General features: G+C 42.9%; 1 protein-coding gene across 1 annotated transcript in view; it reads left to right on the top strand.

Annotated features, from left to right (window-relative positions):
• The window catches only part of LOC116939038 (calmodulin-regulated spectrin-associated protein 1-B-like), a 64089-nt gene that overhangs the window by 6301 nt on the left and 36073 nt on the right, over positions 1 to 21715 (top strand). The window contains exons 2-4 of the mRNA XM_032946915.2: positions 11633 to 11754; positions 16226 to 16338; positions 17904 to 18035. Of these exons, the coding sequence (XP_032802806.2) occupies positions 11640 to 11754; positions 16226 to 16338; positions 17904 to 18035 (360 nt within the window). The 5' untranslated portion in view covers positions 11633 to 11639. The remainder of the gene's footprint in view (positions 1 to 11632; positions 11755 to 16225; positions 16339 to 17903; positions 18036 to 21715) is intronic.

The following is a 21715-nucleotide window of genomic DNA, read 5'->3' as shown; positions in this document are numbered from 1 at the left end:
AGCGTGATGTTTTATCTCCATGAAAACCAAATCATTAGCAGTAAGAGCTTTTTTTAAGTAGCTGTTTAAAATTAATTTAAAACCACTAAGTTGGTACTGTGCAGAATAACATGACAGCATGGTGAATTGCAGCATATCTCACCACGAAATGAATTGTTCCCACAAGCCAATATTTCGATTTAAATCTTTCGTGACTGCAAGGATTCATCTTCTTGGTTCTTTCGGTAAGTCACGTAGAATGAGAATAAAACAATGAAACAAAATAAGACAATAAAATGCAATTGAAGCGCTGTCGTCCCGACAGTTCTGTTCCTTCACCTGAAGAAGGCTACTTGTGTTGTGGCCGAAACGTCGTGAGAATTTTATTGTCTTATTTTGCTTTATTGTTTTATTCTCATTCTACGTGACTTTGCCGAGAGAACCAAGAATATGAAGCCAATATTTATTGCATAAATTAACCAGTGACATTTTAAGGGTGATCTGTCATAGCTTTTGGAACGTGTCCGAAATTTTTGTTAGTTTTTCTGAGATTTCTGGCTGGAACAAATCACGCGAATGGCACCTTATTATGCTTGGGCACAGCATTAAAGCTCGGTGCAGTTTGAGTAAATAGAAGACTTACGTTTCGGAGTAACTGGGGATTTTGTTGCATTTACAGTCAGGCAGGTGGCAGATGTAATGTTCGGCATGCTTCATCATTAAGATGTGAATGAAGCAGAATTTTCATAAATACTTCTCGTGGAATATGGGAAATTATTAGCATTTAACTGAGTGTGAGCCATTTTAGAAATAGGAACTGCTGATGGCAGTGAAGGGTTTCCACTGTCATACACTGTACCCTAGAAATATCCTAATAGCATTGCCAGACTTTTGATAGAATCCATATCACAACTTCCCTGTGAAATATAGCTTAAACGATTGCATAATGCTTGAGAAATGTTGAAGCTATGTGAGGTACTTGCCCGGTCAGTGTTTCGGTCAGTGTTTCGTAACATTGTATAACAATTGCAATTATATTGGCATACAAAATAGCTAATCTTTTTGGGAGTGTCTGAAACATCGATGTCAGGTTTTTCACAAAAATCCAGATGTTCTAGACAAAGTTTATTCTATGCATGGCACTGACTGTGTCTCGTGATCATCAACAGCAGCAGCGAATGAACCTTTTTTATTGCCCCACTTTGATGAGTTAACATGCTCACAGTTCCATGAGGGTCACGTGGCTGTTTAGTCTGACTGCCAAGCCACATTCATAGCGATATTCCTCCACTTATTGCACATTTCTTTTGTTCGGGTTTAAGAAAGTCTGATTTATTTTCCCCATGCTCTTCTGAATCGTATTTTCAGCATTTTGGTATCTTGATCTCTCTTGCTCTCAGCTTCCTCTGTATTTTATGGTTTCAGATTTGAGGAAGAAACAATCCAAAAATAATATACCTTTTTTTCAGATACCTACCTAGAACAAAGTGTCCTGGGCAGTCCAACACAAGTTTGAATCTTAATCTATAAAGAGATAAAAATTTGAAATATATTTTACAGTAAACTTTAAGCTATCATACTTTTTAACACATCGCTGCACTAGAGCACACCCGGAAATAACTTTTAATAGTTCTTTTTTTGTCTCGTTAATGAAACTGAAAACTTGTGTTTGATAGCCTGGGCAGAGTTGGTGGGTCGTATCTTAGGGCTATGTGGTGAGCAGCAGACGACAATACAGGGTACAGCAAAATTGCTGTACCCTGTATTGTACTCATATGCTACACGTCCATGCTACCCGCTTTACCCAACCCACACTGACCAGCGTGGTGGATCAAATAACTCCCATGGCCACACGGCATGGGGAGGCTCTCATCCGGCAGTGCGTTGACAAAAGGGCTGCATGTGAACGTCTTTAAAGCGGGTGTTTGGTGAAGTAACTTTGCCTTGTGTGAGATCACAGCACTGCTGTGACGAATTGGGATTGTGAAGCTTCCACTCCGCTGCAGCTTTGCCTGTTTTTTTCATCAGTGCAGTGGCCATTGTTTCATTAGTTGGTCTCTTTATGGACAGAGAGGGTGCGTGTGTGGCTTCCAGTTATGGAAACATGCCCCAACCAGACCAAGGCAAACTCAACAGCCATTGTGTTTTCCTATACAATGTCATAATGTTGACGGTAAACAGCAGCTGGTTGTACCTGGGCAAGGCGATATTTTGTGCATTTACCGCTCATTGAGCATTCTGTTTTACTTATTACGTGTGTGGGAGAAGCCCTCATTTGCACTAATTATGGGAGGATTATCTCAGTTGAATAGCTCTGAAATCCATGTGGAAATATTGTGTGGGTGGCAAGACCAGTGTTTTTCACTCCCTACTTGCAAACAAGTGTAATTTTATACCGGCTTGTGGCCATAATGAGAAGAGCAGACAGTCAAATCTAAAGAACAGAAGTTCAAGGAACGATCTGCAGCCACAGCAGGGTGGCATATGAACAACACTCAGCTGGGTTAGAAATGGGATTGTGTGTCTGCTGTCAGGGTCGAGTGGTGGTACAGTGGTTAGCTCGCTGCACTACGAACGTAAGTTTTATTTTCAGCCATGGACAACATCAGTGGCAAATATCTGAATAATTTCTGGACCTCCCATGGATTGACTCTGCCTTAAATGGATACCTGGTGTGGTGTCTAAACATCAGCACTGCTGAGAAAAAACGAAGCCGGTCCTGGTGCTGTCTACATCACCTCCTTATGAGCACTGTGCTGGCTTGAATATGTGCTCGCCAATAGCACTTGCCCCAACATTCCATAAAAGGCTACAAGGTGGATCTTTGTCCTTGTATTCCATTCCATGCAGATAATGAATCTGTAGATGAAAATAGTTTTGACATTTCCAAACAATGCGATATCATGTGGATATTGTCTTTCAAAGATTGTTGGTTCAGATAAAGACGATCTGCTGTGTGGTCCAGGCTAACATCGTGAATGTTGTAAATACCTACCTAGCGTACATTACATTTATTGTGCTGAAGTGAAATGCGTCATTATTGCATGGGTTTTTCTGTGAGCAGGCTTGATTCATACTACTTCAAAACTCTATTCCAATTGTGCAGTCAGCATCATGTCATGAGGCAAGTCATCTTTCAGAAGCCCGGCCATGAGCAGCGCACCGCTCCACCTCGGGGAATGGCACCGAAGTTGCTATTCTGCTCTTGTAGTTACATCAAAAAGCTGTGTTATCTTTTATATTCCTGTGTGCAAACCTCGGATCTGGCTCAATGTCCTGGGCCACTCACCTCACTCACCTCACCCACCTCACCCATCTTTTTGAAAGAAAAAAAAACCCTTTGATTCAGTAAAATGATCCTGGTTATATATAGTGAAGGAAAAAAGTATTTGATCCCCTGCTGATTTTGTACGTTTGCCCACTGACAAAGAAATGATCAGTCTATAATTTTAATGGTGGGTTTATTTGCACAGTGAGAGACAAAATAACAAGAAAATACATAAAAACGCATGTCAAAAATGTTATAAATTGATTTGCATTTTAATGAGGGAAATAAGTATTTGACCCCCTCTCAATCAGATTTCTGGCTTCCAGGTGTCTTTTATACAGGTAACAAGCTGAGATTAGGAGCACACTCTTAAAGGGAGTGCTATATAAAAGGCACCTGTCCACAGAAGCAATCAATCAGATTCCAAACTCTCCACCATGGCCAAGACCAAAGAGCTCTCCAAGGATGTCAGGGACAAGATTGTAGACCTACACAATGCTAGAATGGGCTACAAGACCATTGCCAAGCAGCTTGGTGAGAAGGTGACAACAGTTGGTGCGATTATTCGCAAATGGAAGAAACACAAAAGAACTGTCAATCTCCCTCGGCCTGGGGCTCCATGCAAGATCTCACCTCGTGGAGTTGCAATGATCATGAGAACGGTGAGGAATCAGCCCAGAACTACACGGGAGGATCTTGTCAATGATCTCAAGGCAGCTGGGACCATAGTCACCAAGAAAATAATTAGTAACAGACAACGCCGTAAAGGACTGAAATCCTGCAGCGCCCGCAAGGTCCCCCTGCTCAAGAAAGCACATATACATGCCCGTCTGAAGTTTGCCAATGAACATCTGAATGATTCAGAGGACAACTGGGTGATAGTGTTGTGGTCAGATGAGACCAAAATGGAGCTCTTTGGCATCAACTCAACTCGCCGTGTTTGACCCCAAGAACACCATCCCCACCGTCAAACATGGAGGTGGAAACATGCTTTGGGGGTGTTTTTCTGCTAAGGAGACAGGACAACTTCACCGCATCGAAGGGACGATGGACGGGGCCATGTACCGTCAAATCTTGGGTGAGAACCTCCTTCCCTCAGCCAGGGCATTGAAAATGGGTCGTGGATGGGTATTCCAGCATGACAATGACCCAAAACACATGGCCAAGGCAACAAAGGAGTGGCTCAAGAAGAAGCACATTAAGGTCCTGGAGTGGCCTAGCCAGTCTCCAGACCTTAATCCCATAGAAAATCTGTGGAGGGGGCTGAAGGTTCGAGTTGCCAAACGTCAGCCTCGAAACCTTAATGACTTGGAGAAGATCTGCAAAGAGGAGTGGGACAAAATCCCTCCTGAGATGTGTGAAAACCTGTATGCTAACTACAAGAAACGTCTGACCTCTGTGATTGCCAACAAGGGTTTTGCCACCAAGTACTCAGTCATTTTTTTCAGAGGGGTCAAATACTTATTTCCCTCATTAAAATGCAAATCAATGTATAACATTTTTGACATGCGTTTTTCTGGATTTTTTTGTTATTCTGTCTCTCACTGTTCATATACACCTACCATTAAAATTACTGACTGATCATTTCTTTGTCAGTGGGCAAACGTACAAAATCAGCAGGGGATCAAATACCCTTTTCCCTCACTGTAAAGAAAGCTCATCTTTACTGAACCTTTTTGAAGACCATTTAAATGTTCTGCCATCAGTCACTTAAATTATAATTTGCAGTTGATAACACCGATTACGATTCTCTTGTTCTGTGTTTAATCCGTTGCCTACCACTTTGTTAAGTCAGTGTGCAATTAACATAACATTTTAGTTCACGTTATGTTTACATGTGCACTATTGTGCCCGCCGTGAGTGTTAATCCCAATGCTTAAACATAACAAAATTTCTTTTTACGTTCCAACCTGTGTGGTTTAAGATGCTTCTTGGTGCAGCAAGATGCTTATTCCAGGGGGGCCCCCATACCTGGCTTTACACTGTGCATCAGCAGTATTTGTCTCAAGTGTCCGTTACGTGAAAAATATCAGTTTTAAGGTCTTTTTTCATGTTAAAATCATAATATTTATCCTAGAGACATCCCATGAACTAAAATCTGGCATTTTCTGGCCATTTCGCAGCTTTGTGGATTTGGAAGTTTCCCAAATCCGCTCAGTCCAACAGTGATTGCTACCGAAACGCTAGGTTACAGGTGCGCACCACCACACCCAGCAATACAGTAACAGACACACAAGGGTCACTGATATCCACATCGTATCGGATATGAAACTGATTCTGCCGATAGCGTCAGATTGCGTCGCATGCCCTCTTGCCAAGGGCGGATCATTTCAAAGACGTCATCCCGTCTCGGGTTGCTGATCTATGCAACTTGCATCGTTCTATTGTCCCCGCTTGTAACTCCGTTTTGTTTTGACAAGCGACAGTTTTATGGTTCTGCTCTCCGGCTACCAACTGTAATTGAGACGGACGATGAAAAAAATCATGTCAGGTTAAAGTAGCTACTACATTCTACTTCAACCCCTGACACATACAATTGCATGCGTTTGCAGGTGATCTTGTACAGTATTAAATTCGAAAAGGTATATCCAGCCTGGTGGTCCTGTGGGTTGAACACTGAACTTACAAAACAGTTATGAGTATACATGGCTGTTGGTGGATCAACTCAAACCTGCATTCCTCACAGGGTCTCTAAATTGAGTGCCACTTTGTGGAAAGTCAGCCAATGAGAGATCGGTCGTAATAAGATTTCATTTCAACCACGAGCTCAGGACTGAGGCGAGCTCAGACTGCTCTTGAAAGGAAGGTGAGATTTACCCGCTCTGAATTAATGACGACCACGAAAACTGCAGTGGCACAAGGATGGGTACGAGATTTGCTCTCTCTCTTTCTTAGATAACAATATCCATGGGAATAGTGATGTGATATATATATACGTATTGATGTTCCATCATCTAGGCAAGGAGCTGCAAGTCACTGTCTCGCTCACCAATTGCAACGTTTCGATTTAAAGCTTTCGTGACTGCAAGGATTCACCTTCTTTGGTTCTTTCGGTAAAGTCACGTAGAATGAGAACAATGAGAATTTTATTGGGTTATTTTATTTTATCAATTTATTATTTTATTCTCATTCTACGTGACTTTACCGAAAGAACCAAAGAAGATGAATCGCAACGTTCTTCGACTTTAGACCAAAATTCCATCTCGTGCTGCATGGGCTTGACAATCCGGCACCACGATATTATCACTTGGAACGCATATTTTTTGACTGAGAGTATGTACAGAGATTCACGGTGCACCGTCGTGTCCGAGGGTGTTTTCCACATGTTCTTTTATATCGTTTAACCATTATGTACCGTGTCTCGGAGAAGCACGTGGCTGCGGTAGTTTTTTAGCTGTCTCAGTCCAAAGTTCATTGCACCCACCTCCAGCTCGCGAACATGTACCCCCTCATGTACCCGTGGGCAAACTATAAACAAGTGTGTGTATGGTTGTGGACATTAATGGTCTCTGTTGATGCTCCAGGAGGGTATAGATGAGTGTAGTGAAATTGGTCAGTCTAACCTTTCTAAGACGAAAAAAAAGTCAGTGTCCTTCCTGCGAACGACATTTCGTTTTGTACTCCTCCCCTTGAGAGTTCCTTTGCCAATGTTTGTCATTCCACATTATTGTGGTGGGGCCAGCTTCTCGATATCATGACCACTGCTGATCATTTTCAATATAAAAACGTAAATTTAGCCTTTTGTATGTATGTTGAACTTCTTTCACACCGTACGTAGCCAACCGTACTTATCGGAGGTGTGGGGGTCTACCTATGCTATGTTGGTCATAGGCATAGTCTGACCGTACTCCACCACTGGTCTGTGTGGGTTTATGAAAGGGGATGCTCAGGATCGATTCAGATATCACACAGTACTGATGGTAGCTGTGGCTTAGCATCATAAATCTTCCATAAAACAATATACTGAAGCAGAAGATTAGTGCTGGAGACAACCACATTTGCAAATGTGTTTTGTAACTTTCATTCTTGCCCATGTATCCATAGTTCAATTTTAATGTGCATTTTTTTTTAGGGACTATGTGTCGGCTTGGTGTGGTGTGGAACTTTTTGTTTTTCTGTCTTGCCCAAGCTTACATTTGGTGTTGAAAAATGGGCAATAATTTATGTACGTGGGCAATTTGTCCTTGTACAGGAGACCCTTGAATATCGCGGGGGTTACGTTCTTGGAAAGTGCCGCGAAAGCTAAAACCGCGATATTTAATACTTGGGCCTTACCTAAATAATGGAGTTAGGCACACGGCAACCAAAAATATGTATTTCTGGACTGTATGCCCAAATAATCTAAAAACTAAATAATTGAAATTAACGCATAAAAAACCATATACAAAAAACATTCCGCGACAATAAATAGTATGAATACTGAATAAATATTGTACTTGCTGTTGATGATCCAAAGCAGGTGTGTGTGTATGTTTGTCCGCGAGTGGTAGTGTAGCGGTTAGCGCGCCACGCTACGAACCCGGCGACCCGAGTTCGATTCCGGCTCACGGCCAACATCAGTGACGATTATTTGAACCGGTCATGGGCCTCCCCTGAGGTTGATTCGGCTTCAAATGAGTACCTGGTGCGGTGTGTAAACGTCGCTACTAGGGAGACGCTGTCGGTCGGGCGTGGTGCTGGCCACCCACCACCACGTGTGTCGTGCCGGCCTTCGTAGGTGCTCGCTAACAGCACTTGCCCCTACAGTCTGTTAAGGCTACACGGGAGATTTTTTTAAAAGTTTTTTTTTTAGTTTTTCTGCAAAAAGCTTGCATGGCAAAAGTTTAGGTGCGACTGGCTGCCCGCGTCCCTCGTCCGCCCCACGCCACGGTATGTCAGCCACACAACACCACAATTTGGTATTTCTGTGTACAGTATACCCGTGAAAGGCCAAAACGAACTCCCGCGAATGCTAAATTGGTATGCACAGAGGTTGCCCGCGATAGGTCAAAATCGCGAACAGTTAACCCGCGATATTCAATGGTCTCCCATATACCCTACTTATTTTGATTTAGTGACCATGCTTTTGCACTCTATCTGTTTTTTGTATTGTTGTTGTAACTTTCTGACCTGCCCCTACTGGACATTCTTCCAGTCTAAATAAAAAATTATGTTTCTTTTGTGGGCTGGGAATCAAACTCGGGTCACTGAGTTCATAGCGCAGTGCAGTAACCACCGCATCATGCCGATTATTTTATGACAGACTTATGAAACTCCTAAACGGTATTCTACAGGCCATAACCGCTTGGCATGCCTCCGAGCAATATTGCATAAAATCCTTTTTTAGAAATATTAGTATGGGATGGGGTGTAAGTTACTTTGCCTGCCCGGCTCTGATGTTTTTATGAGATGTGTAAGTGAAACATTGATAGTTGCTCTGTATTTTTTTAATAAATGCTCAACATTAAGGATGCGTATTTTGTTGCTTCACCACGAGCGGTGATTAATAGTCACGTATTGAATTTACCTCACCCAGTTATGCAATAAATTGCCGTGGCTCAGGGCTGTGATTCTATGCTATTCTTCTCTTACTGGCTCATTCATACAGTTTTGTTTATCCCATTAATCCCGGTTATTTGCATATGATTTGTATGGCTAGTGATGATTCTTTTCAGGAAATGGTTTCAATTGCTATCATACATGTGATTTGCTTTATGTTTACATGATTAATCCTCACGTGGTTTCGTTTGACCCTATAAATGTTTCACCTGTGGCACACCATGGGAAGGAGAGTAGAGGCTGTTGTGCAAAAGGGCCGACAGGGCAAGATGGGTGGGAAGGGATGCTGGGGTGGAAGTCCCCAAGACAGACAAAGAGGGCATGGCTCAAGAGGAGCAGTCCGTAGAAAGGAGCGCCCGGCGTGAAGGGGATGAGCGGGAGAAAGAATGAATGAGCCGAGATGTCAAGGATTAGAGGTTGAAGAGAGGGGAGGAAAGAAAGGGTGAGAGAAGCAAGTAGAGGTGAGCTGCACAGAACCGCGTCTGTTTTCACAGGGGGTGGGGATTGAGGAGGGATTGATAGTAGGGGTAACCACACTTAAGTCATGTACATGATTTACAGGAGGATTGAGCTTATTTAGATATATAGATACTAGCCTATAGCCCGCCCAAGGACGGGCGTATTGCAGTAAATCAAGCGAAAAGCAGACTGCGAAGTGATATTCATTGCATCCATTCGTGTGCAATTTGTAAGGCCGCGGTGACACAGAATTATTTCATTTAAGGGTTATAATCCCTTGTTCATCAAGGCGTACTTTTTTCACGCTTTTTATTAACTCACTCTGTTGTATCCTCAAATCTTATAACTCAATTTGTACCCACTTGTGGTATCGACTGCAAACTTGGTATACTTATGTCATACTGATGACAATGCTATATGCTATCATTAAAAATAAAAAACAATATTTTTTTAACATTATTTTTTATATGTTATGTTTCGGCTTGGGTCTAATTGTCCATGGTAAACTGACGTTGGCTGTAAATCACCACGGCCCCCTTGCGTTATGGCAAGCTTCGGGGCCACTTCTTGGAGTCGTGGAGTTCTTCCATTACTAGTACGGTACATTTCATTAAAGCGTGTTTAAAAAAAAGTTTTTTTTAAATATTACTTATTACTTCTATGTCTCAATAGCGTTACAGAGATTGCGTGATGTGAGGGTTCTGCCTTAGTAGTGATGGTTCGAAGTTGACGCTGAGGAGGAGGGAAGAGGCGCCTCCCCCTCCCCCATGTGGAGTGACGTTACCCGTTCATGATTATTAATGAGGGGTGGGGGTCCATGTGTAGTAGGACGTCACCTGTTCATGATTATTAATGAGGGGGGCTGGTCGACGTGGAGTGACGTCACGCGCGTTCCACACAGCCATTCTTGGCTCATTATATTAGTATCTTGCGGTGAAGTACCCGGCGTTGTCCGGGCGAAAAAGACACGCACATATCGACTTACACACAGACATCGACTTACACACATATTGACGTACACACATACAGCCACTCACACTCACGCATCGACTTACACACACACACATCGACTTACACACACACACGGACTCAAAGACACATCAACTCACACACATCGACTTACACACACACACGGACTCAAAGACACATCAACTCACACACACACATCGACTTACACACATTGACGTACACACATACAGCCACTCACACACACGCATCGACTTACACACACACATCGACTTACACACACACATGGACTCAAAGACACATCAACTCACACACACACATCGACTTAGACACATTGACATACACACATACAGCCACTCACACACACGCATCGACTTACACACACACATACATAGACTCACACACACATCGAACTACACACAGATATGTGGACTAACACACACATGGACTCGCACACACACATGGACTCGCACACACACACGGACTCACACACACACACATTGACGTACACACACATCGACTGACACACATACAGTGAGGGAAAAAAGTATTTGATTCCCTGCTGATGTTGTACATTTGCCCACTGACAAAGAAATGATCAGTCTATAATTTTAATGGTAGGTTTATTTGAACAGTGAGAGACAGAATAAGAACAAAAAAATCCAGAAAAACGCATGTCAAAAATGTCATAAATTGATTTGCATTTTAATGAGGGAAATTAAGTATTTGACCCCCTCTCAATCAGAAAGATTTCTGGCTCCCAGGTGTCTTTTATACAGGTAACGAGCTGAGATTAGGCGCACACTCTTAAAGGGAGTGCTCCTAATCTCAGCTTGTTACCTGTATAAAAGGCACCTGTCCACAGAAGCAATCAATCAATCAGATTCCAAACTCTCCACCATGGCCAAGACCAAAGAGCTCTCCAAGGATGTCAGGGACAAGATTGTAGACCTCCACAAGGCTGGAATGGGCTACAAGACCATTGCCAAGCAGCTTGGTGAGAAGGTGACAACAGTTGGTGCGATTGTTCGCAAATGGAAGAAACATAAAATAACTGTCAATCTCCCTCGGCCTGGGGCTCCATGCAAGATCTCACCTCGTGGAGTTGCAATGATCATGAGAACGGTGAGGAATCAGCCCAGAACTACACGGGAGGATCTTTTCAATGATTTCAAGGCAGCTGGGACCATAGTCACCAAGAAAATAATTAGTAACACTACGCTGTGAAGGACTGAAATCCTGCAGCGCCCACAAGGTCCCCCTGCTCAAGAAAGCACATATACATGCCCGTCCGAAGTTTGCCAATGAACATCTACAAACAGACATACAGACAGACAGACGGACGAAAAATGACATTTATAGGTAAGATGAATGATCTTTGTCTGTGGTGTGTGTATGTGTGTGTGCATGCTCTTGTGCCAGGAGAGGGATGGAAGCAGGCGTCTGGAAGGATCTGGGGGGGGGTTCTGCCGAAAGTTACGATGCCGAACGCGCCAAGGTGAAGGCCACGCTGGCATGGCTCTTCGCAAAGGCCTATGGAGCAGGTGAGTGGTGACTCGTGACCCGAGCTTGGACAGTGATCTCTCCGCAAGCCCATTCCTTCAGTTGCTGTTTTTTTATAACTTACATGTGACCCACACGGCATTTTTAAGAAGCCTTGATGTACTGTGCAAAAAGCATTCCTGTGAAACTTTTTGGTGATTTGCTTAATTTGTGGTGTGTTTTTTCATAAAATAATTTTAATACCAACTACATCCTCATTACTCCAATGAAATCTGCCAGCCAGCCGAGCCTCAATGCAGAGATGATGATTCCCTAAAACTTCTTGGAGACAATTCAGTACGACTCTGTCGCCTAACGCTGGGATTACTCCGTATTAAAAAAAAGAGATTTGGCGCATGACAGTCTTCTGACGCTTGTTAAGTTAAATCTTAGAGTTTGGCAAAGCCTAAGTTAAAAACAAAACTCATATTCTTGATCAACTTATATAGTAGTTTTTTTTTGTCGTCATCGATGATTAGGCTGAAACATTCACACATGAAAACCTGAACTTTATTTAATCACTGATGCCTGAATTTAAACCCAGCCACCTTGGCAGTGATTAAAATATTAAAATTATTCTTCAAAACATGTACTTTAAACCAAAGGTTGGGGTTACATCTTATAAGCTAGTAGGTATATGTGTGTTTGTCTTTGTGACAAGATCTTCCTTTCTGGAGAGTCTTATAATCCAAGGAATATGCTTAATGCTCTGGCTCAGTGTTGCGGGATGGACACTTTGCCCATGAGTCATTCGAATGGTAAATGTTGGCTAGCTTTGCACATGTGGGAGGACACTGAAAGTATGTAAGAAACGAACAAAAAAGTCACACAGGTAGGGTAGTGTACCTGCTTTTGCTGCACTATTTCACCTACAGTTGTGATTATGTGAAGTTGTGTTCTGGCTCACGTAACTAATAGCAGTGTCTGATAATTTAAATGCCTGCTCTCTGACGAATGTCACTTGCTCAGATAGGCATCTCCAGTGAAGTGAAAAATGCTTGTGTTGTTAGCGAGAGGGCCAGGCTTTTGCGGAGTGCTTGCCTGAAGAGAGAAGCGCGTGACATGTCACTGCAATGGTAAAAACGCCTCTGGAGTTGGTTGTGTTGCGTAAAGCGACTTAAGTACATTTTCTTAGCTCCAGTTTATGTAGCTGCCAAAAGGTCTGAAGTAGTACAGCACATTTGATCATATGTCTGTAATCTATGAACTAAACTATTTGCCGTTTTTTTTTTATTTTACAAGGTAAGGCACATGCTATATAGCTCTTTTTAGAAGGAACATGACTACAAATGGTAGCTCAACAAAGTTGCTTATCAATTTGAAATTAAAAGCAGTCAAATACTCTAAAAACATGTTTCTAAATGTGAGGGAAAAACCGGAGGACCCGGAGAAAAAAACCATGCAATCAACATGCAAACTCAAAATATACGAGCGTCAGGGTTGGGATTGAACCCAAGACCTGCATATCAGGCGAAGTATTGAACATCTGTCCACCTGACGCCCGTGGTGGCGAGATTGTCATCGTAAGATTAACTTGGTTGCCTCATACTTGAAACTTGAGATTTGCCAATTGACTACATAATATTTGTTTTTCAATCCATAACAATCCAGTAAACTAGGTGTAAAAACATACTGAAGTTGGGCAAAAGGAGTACACAGGAGTTAATCGTCATGTAATCTATATACATATAAAAGGGAAATTTGTGAATGTGTCTGTTCGAAATGTTTAGAATACTTCCCAACATGCAACAAACTTTTCATTTGGCATGTGGGTAGCTTCCAGACTGTAAACAATGCAAAAAGTCAAAAAAATAGACTTTTGTATTTTGGGGGGGCGGGGGAGTGCGTAATAATGGATATATTTTGCACAGCAAGTGGCGGTGACATCACATCTGTGATCACATCTGTGATGTCACCCGCATGCGGCAGCGTCACGCAGTGTGCCTGCTGACGTCACGCATCCCCCCCCCCAACCCTCCGCGTAGGCCGTGTATTAATCCCAGACAAGAATCTAAGTCCCGGGCGAAGCCGGGTAGTCCAGCTAGTGTTTTATATAGAGCTTGCTGCTAAACCTTTTTATTTGAAAAAAATGTTATGCTGAATTAAACGCTAAACATTAAGTAAAGGAAACCTTTTCTATTTCGTGTTTTGGTCAGTTGTCTCAGCTTAGAATTATAGAAATTCCACTCGGCGATTAAATTGTGTGCACATGGGCTGTAAAATTCCACACGTCCCTATCTCAGAAGCCAAATTGGGTATTTAATGTGACTCTTTAAAGCGGGATCCTCAGTAAATTTAGCTTGCATAAAACTCAGATTTTAAATGAAAGGGACATTTTCGGTGCCAATTTTCCAGCTGGGTAATATTTTTTCAATCCCTTTTTTTTGTCTGAGTTGCTCCTTATAAAGACCATGTGCTTCCTCAACATTGGTAAATGCACATTATTTAATTTCATGTTGTCTTGATTAATAGTTGATGCTCGTGCTGAACTTTCCTCTTGTGGTTGAATTCCTCCTGCCTGTATGAATAACCCTGAGAATTTGAAATGCACGGTCAGTCGGAGCTAGGCGCCTTACAAAGACATGAAGGTCTGTTATTGAAACCCTAGATAATAGCACAAATGTGTGTTTTATCTTAAAGAAAAATCTTCTTACAATAATTCCAAAAATGTAGTAATATATTTGAAAATAATGTTGAAAGTATAAATTTGGGAGTATATATAATTGCCACTAAATAAATGGTTAATAAATTATTTGTTGCAAACTTTCATCCTGGCTTGTTTAATGAATAATTTATCTTATTGCAGCATATGCAATTAAGCAAGTTAATGATTTAACACCCATGGTTGACAACAACTTAATTGTGTAGTCGTGATTTATTATTTTATAAGGAAATTACCACAGTAATTGTTTTTACTTTAGACTTTACTTGTTTGCCAGGGGCATGTTGGTATCCTCGTAATTTCTGTTCGGAGTTTCGCCGACACATCGACTTCTGCATTAGGCTCTATTTCCCATGTTTAACTTGACTGGATCCGTTCTGGCAGACTCAACTGAACGTGTGCCTAGTACAAGTCACTGAGCGTGACTATATATTTTTTTTTTGTCTTGGTGCCTGCGGTAATGCAGTGTGGTGTAAATTTTTAAAGGGGGAAGAAAAGAAATGTGCATTTGCTGATGGAGGCACAGAATGTGCGGGATGATAAGCAGAAAGCGAGCCATGGCTGAATTAAATTTTTGCCCAGCTGCCATGTACGTTTTATTAAATACCCCAAAGCGAATGAATTTTAAGCCCGTCACATGTCACCAGGCTTACTGCTGTGCTGCTTTTAACAAATGCACTTGGTTGGTGGGGTGTGCCATCTTAGTGTTACTGATTTATGTTAATACCGTCTGTGTAATGTTGTAACCGCGTAAAGCTTTTGATCATTATATTCAGGGTTATTTGAATTATCTCGTCATGTGGAAAGGGACTTCAACAAAGAATTTCGCTTTAATGCCCCACCTGATGCATACTTGCCGCTTGGTTGAATATTTTATTTATTTAAATTATTTAACACCTAATGATATCACATTTGCACCTTCGGTGTCATGTTATGAGCTGAAGAAACATCCTTCCAGAACCTCTGTAGTCAGTACAGCGTCACATCGGTGAACGACCCATGAAATATTACGCCACAAATCCGCTCTCGAGTCAGTTTATTCGGCCTTTCTCAACAGACACTGCACATACATAGCATGTAAAGAGTCATAATTTAATATCAGGCCATCAAATGTGTTTGTTGCGAGCTACATTCTATCGAATTGCATTTCTAACAAATTTCATGGAATTAAGCTTTTTGTGGAGCCATTGGTGACTGAATGCTACGCAGTAAAATTCTATTTGGCTTTACAAATCAATTAAATACATCTACTTCTCAGCCTAGAATCAATGGGCTGGTTAAAGTACAGGATTACAAGCAAGGCACACGTGGTAATAATGTGTTCCTGTAAAATATGTTAATATATTCCATTTTATTTTACAGCCCTTTGTTCATCCATGCCAGATGACGGTCTCTGTTGTTTGGCCATACTTCTAGTGACGTGGGGTTAGCGCAGTGTGCTGTGAATCTGGCCACCCCCCCGACCGACAAGACATGGTGAAGGCCTTCTCTCAACAGTAGACTCGGGAGGCCTGTAGATGTGTTATTCACACAAAAAAAAAACATTTTTATTTTGACAGCTTACTGTGCCGGTCCCAAAGCATACTTCTGCTCATGGCAACGTGTGTTACACACATTGCGTTGTTTGCACACCAAAAAGGTGTGAAGCATTTCCATCGCAAACATTGTAACATTACCACAGTGCTATCGTTTCACCAGTTGACCATCTACAGCAGGTGTGTACACCAGATGCGTCGTGGCATCGTAATCACCTGTCCATGGGTGTTGTATTGCATTTACAAAGATTCTGCTACCTTGTCTACACCCGCCAGATCTCATCTCGGTGGACCTGAAAGACCCCTACGGGGACGATGGGAGGCTGAAGACCTCCGTTGAACGTCTTTTGACCTCGGGGGACGTGTACAGCCGAGTGTGTTCACGTGTGGTGAGTGGCGAGTGCATGCTCCAATTGTTGAGCTTAGCAGGGGGTGTTAACTGTCACGTAGAGACTGGGTGTGCGTGCATGCGTGCATGTGTATGTACGTGTCTTGAGTGCACACGTGAGTGTTCTTCGTGTTGATTGCTTTCTGGCCTCGGGGGACAAGTACAGTCATGTGAGCATTTCGCTTGAACGTGTTTGCCTGTTTTAAAAAAAAAATGTATCACCCATTGATAGCAGTGCCGTTTAAGCCATTATTTTCAATTTAGTGGCATTCCATTTTTTTCATATAAATAGGTCAAGGTTTGTCCTTGTGTCAGACCTTGTCGTTTTGTAGATGTCCTAGTTTTCAAGAGGGAGCCAGACTGGGACTGCATTCGAGCTGTGACGGTCGCTGGAATGCATGGCAACGGGTTAAAGAATGATAGGTCTCCCTGCTGTCGGCGATGGTGGTGTACTTGATCAGTCAGCACTCAGAACCTGCAGCAGACAATGGGTCTACGGGCTGCATTACATTGTTGTTCTCATTTCCATATGTTTAATTGGATAGGCCTCAGGCCAAATTTGCTGAAAACAGGTCACCATGGCGCTTTGTCTCACTGTTTCCAATGGAGACATTGGCAGGTTTTTGCCAAGTTCTGCCAACAAAGGCACATATTGGCCTACATGTGAATCTGAGTTCCCAGCAATCAAAATGATTTCAAACATTTGCCTTAATCATCGAGCCACATGTGGTCCACATTAAAGGGTAGTGTGCCAATATTCACTATTATACTGCACTGCTATGCTTCTTTATCTATGCTCCTCACCTTCACCAACCCGCACGAACGGGCGTGGTGAATTATGATCACATAAAACATGCACGGCGTGGGGAGGCACTCATCCAGCAGTGGATTGACAAAAGGGCTCTTTGTGTACATGTATATCGCCACATAATGGAATGGCATCTTCTGGGTTAGTTGCTTATTCAGACCTGAAGGAACATGTGAATTATAACGGCATCATTAACCATAGAGATTTTATTGTGCAAGTTATAAAAAAAAATACCTTCGATCAACAACAAAAAAACGATATTGTTGCTTTGTAATGTATTTCCCTCTCCTCCTGTGGGAACATTCATGTTCCTGCAGTAAAAGCAAGCTTTGAAAGCATTCACTTAATGTAAGTGTGACCTAATGCTTAATCTCTTAATCCTAACCCATGTGAGGGCATGTGGATGGACTTGCCAGCATGTGCATTGGACTGTGTGTATTTGTGCGAATACCATAAGTGTCGTGATTAGTGCGCTGTTATACTAAACCGGCATCCTGAGTTCGATTGTCCACCACGGATAATGTCAGTGGTGAATTTATGAACCGGTCTTGGGCATCCCCTTGGTTGACTCAGCCTTAAATTAGTACTTAGTGTGGTGTGTAAACATTGGCACAGGGGAAACAAAGGTGCCCAGGCATGATTCTGGCTACACGATATCCCGATGCGCCATTCCACCCTTCTAATAGCACTTAACAGTCTGTATAGCTACATGGGAGGTCATTGACTTGTGTGTTGTCTGTGTTTGTGTGTGAACACAGATGTTAGGGTACAATACATCCCCAGGCCACTGGCCTGTCATTCAGGCCTTGTCCAGGCGAGGCTTGTATGTGACCGAGGAGGGCGACTACCCGGTGACAGCGTCTGATCTCCTCCAGATGCCACTGCGCATGGTAAGTCAATTACGCGCCCATCATCATCATCACCACCTCATTTATACCGCGCCTCCATACAATACATCTCAGTTCCCTGCAGCAGTCTAGTCAAGGAGGACCTCTGGTGGCAGTTGTCCCTGTGCAGCACAGGGTGAACACAGCACCGGCCTGCAAGTGGGTATTAGGTTGCCACTATTTATGTATATATGTATATTGAACTTCTTTCGCACCATACGTAGCCCACCGTACTAATCGGAGGTGCGAACATCACCTCCACTAGGAGTGATATTGCTATGTGGCATTCAAAATTCGGCAATTTTTGACCGTGATGCCGGCACACGTGGCCTACTCGAATTATGTCACGGGATCTTTAACGTCCACTATAAAGCAAATGCCACCTGTCATATGGATAATACATACAGAGTACTATCCAGTGCGATTGCTGGACTTGAACCGTGAACCTCTACAACAAGCGGCGAACACACACTACCGTTCAGCTTTGTCACTACCACAGTGCCATCTCCGCCAGTCACCGGCCACAGCGCGATGAGTTGTGATATGTGAAGGGTGTCATGGTGTGTGTGCCCTTTGGCATGATACGGACTCTTACCGGCAGAACCAGATCTCGACACACACACAAGAGTGCACGCACACGCCCACTCCCATGCGCGCCTTCTAATACGCATGCGGATAAAACACAAACAAAGTTCCGCAGCCGTTTAGTTCAAGTGCTTTTAGCGAGCATCCGTTAAGGCAGGCTGAGCGCATAATGCACTGGTGGTGCGGCCAACGCACTGTAGGCCCAGCTACCTTTGCCTCATTTAGGTGTATTAAATGTAGGGGAGACTCGGTGCAGATGGAAAGTATGTGCTGTTGATGTTGTGCAATGCCAGCAATTTAACTTGTGTCACCCAGATAGTGGAGTAGTGCACCAACCCATATGTGGTATGCACGCACTTACAAGTTGTTATGAATGCCTGTGACCAAATCACCCTGAATAGCAAGGTTGAGCCTAGGTTAGTCCTTGGTTGGGGGCGATCACCATTCGTAGAGCAGGTATTGTAGGCTTCTGCAGGCTATGTTGCGGGCAGCAGAGGGCAGTGCAGAAAAAAAAACAATGTTGTACCGTACTTCTCTGCTCCCATTTATATGCTCCCCACCTTCACTGACTACCATGGTGAAGTATAGTGTATTAACCCCCAGGACGTACAGGGCGTGGCAAGGCCCTCATCCAGTATTGGATTGATGAAAGGGCTGAACTTGTACATGGATATGTATGAGCATACACCTTCAAATACAGACTCAGGGACCAAATGCACCAAAACAAACTCATGCACATTAACATTGTCTTATACATGCATATATATGCACACATCCTCTGACTACATGCACATTTCCCCCGGTTTTGTGTATTAATGACACAAGGTTTCCCCTTACAAAATGTAAGTTAATGCAGAAAAGTATATTATTGTAAATGGAGTTTTGTGCAACGTCACAGCAGAAGCCTCTAATTATTAAACATCACAGAGTAAGGCAGCAGTCACGCCCTGAATAATAAACATGACACACTTTTAATCGCACTAGAGTTTCAAAGTTCTAGATGCTGGATAATTAAAGTATGATCATACTATTGAGTACTTAAAATAATGCGTTGAGTGTAAATACTAGCATGTCTTTAGGAACTACACTATGAGACCTCCTTTGCCAGTAGCAAGATATAGTCATAGGTTTTTACCCTTTTATCTGGCACAAAAACTGACACCTTTATAAAAGGGATCATGTTTGCAATAACCACAACACAACCATGTCTTTAGGAACATTACGATTATATTGTGTCTAAAGAAAAACGTATCTGAATGTCATCATTCATTATATCTTTCCCACAACAATGTCCGCATGCATGCCTTTCACAGGCATTTAGTTATACTTGTGCAATCACCTTGCCCGTTACCGCAATACAGATTACACATGTAGCGTTGGACTACCACTAGTAAGTGATGCTTAGTGAGCAACTCTTAAGGCCAATGGACAATCCTTTGGCACATGTCGTGTCGGGTACTGCAAAATCCCGCCATGTCCATCCAGTGCTCGCTAAAGCCGCATTGGTTTCTGGTTGCGGAACATTATAAAGTCGCACTCATTACACGCAGAGTGCTTGCCATAAATGAAACACAATGCCTTTCTGATTTCATCAAGGATCACAAACCACCAGGCAAACTCCGGTTATCCTCGCAGCGGCTTTTGACTACCAATCGAACAAAGGCGGTCACTGCATCGCGCGCACAGTCAGATGCACGTCTACGGTCGTCTTGAACACTCTTCCTCCGACATTAGAAAGCCACTGGAGCTATGCACTTTTAAATCCATATTGAAAACTCATTTCTTTAGAACCGCTTTGTGTGTTTAGTTTGTTGTCCCTTCCCCCCTGTATACTCCAATTAGCAAGGTTGGCTACGTACGATGCCAAAGAAGTTCAACACGTATACATACATACAATGTGACACACGAAAGAGTGACGTGACCAGTACCACACTTCCAAGCCATTGTTATCTTTGCAGTGCTAATGTGGAGAATACCAAATATATATATCCATGTACAGCCTGTTTGCCAATCCCTTGTAGGATGAAGTCCTCCTCACCCTGTGTGAGTCACGTGGGATAATTGACAATACTTTAATTTGCTAAGTGCTTAGCGCACTGTGCAATGAACCTTAGCGATAAATGATATATGAACTTGTCCGAGGCACAATTTTCCAACCTGCACTGCACGGATAGGAAGCATGGTGAAATAAACTACGATGATCATCATTGTGTGACAGGTTATGATTTTAGGCTGATTTAACCTCAAAAGGGGGCACTTCTGGAACACGGAGCTATTGTCAGTGGTTTTGTTTGTGGACAGGAATCTAACTCCGTTTTATTAAATGGGGCTTAAACCTCGGTCACTGCTTTCAGTACTTCAGACATGCGTACTTACACACACACGCGCACACACACACACGGCACTTACACTGATTACAGTCGGTTTGATCCGTACTCGCAGGAGGACATGCACCACACCCAGGACAGTCATCTGCACATTGCGTCACCGTGCAGTTCACCCCTTTCCACGCACGCATAATTCCACACTCACACGCACCAGCAGCGGAAAAAAATCCGATGGAGCTTTTAATGTAATGAAGAATTCACTTCCCCTACAGAACATGATGCGTTCCACAGTTAATTGTTAGCGCGGAACACGGCCTCATTAGTGCTGCTACTGAACGCGGGTTGATATATTGCACGACGTACAGGGGAAGTTTGGGGGGAGGCATTAATTTTAGAGTTTTCCATTTTATGTGGGGATGTTAATATTGGAACCATTCTTTTGGATGCTCCCAAAGTGTGTTTTGTATGTGCTTCACCACAAATACATATTTGTCGATAAACATTGTTTTGCATATCCATTAAACCGGTGTTTAACGATTCCTCATCATGTTCTTTCACGATGATAGTTATCTCTGCCAGCCCCGGGCCTCTTTTAGGAGGACTCGCGTCACCTTAAATGTTCGCTGAGATGTCGAGTGAGCATGAGCACTGGAGGGACATAAAGCCAACGTAGCTGTCAACACCACACCCATTGTGTACCATGTCATGCACCACAGCCTTAGGCTTACTCCAGAATCGCAGACCATACGTTCGACCGAGCTAAATGGGGAA

The sequence above is a fragment of the Petromyzon marinus genome, chromosome 5, assembly GCF_048934315.1.
Source record: "Petromyzon marinus isolate PM22_M1 ecotype Great Lakes invasive population chromosome 5, UKy_Petmar_22M1.pri1.0, whole genome shotgun sequence".
In the NCBI taxonomy this organism is placed as follows: Eukaryota; Metazoa; Chordata; class Hyperoartia; order Petromyzontiformes; family Petromyzontidae; genus Petromyzon; species Petromyzon marinus.
The sequence above is the reverse complement of the archived record's forward strand: the minus strand, read 5'-3'. Positions and strand labels throughout refer to the sequence as shown.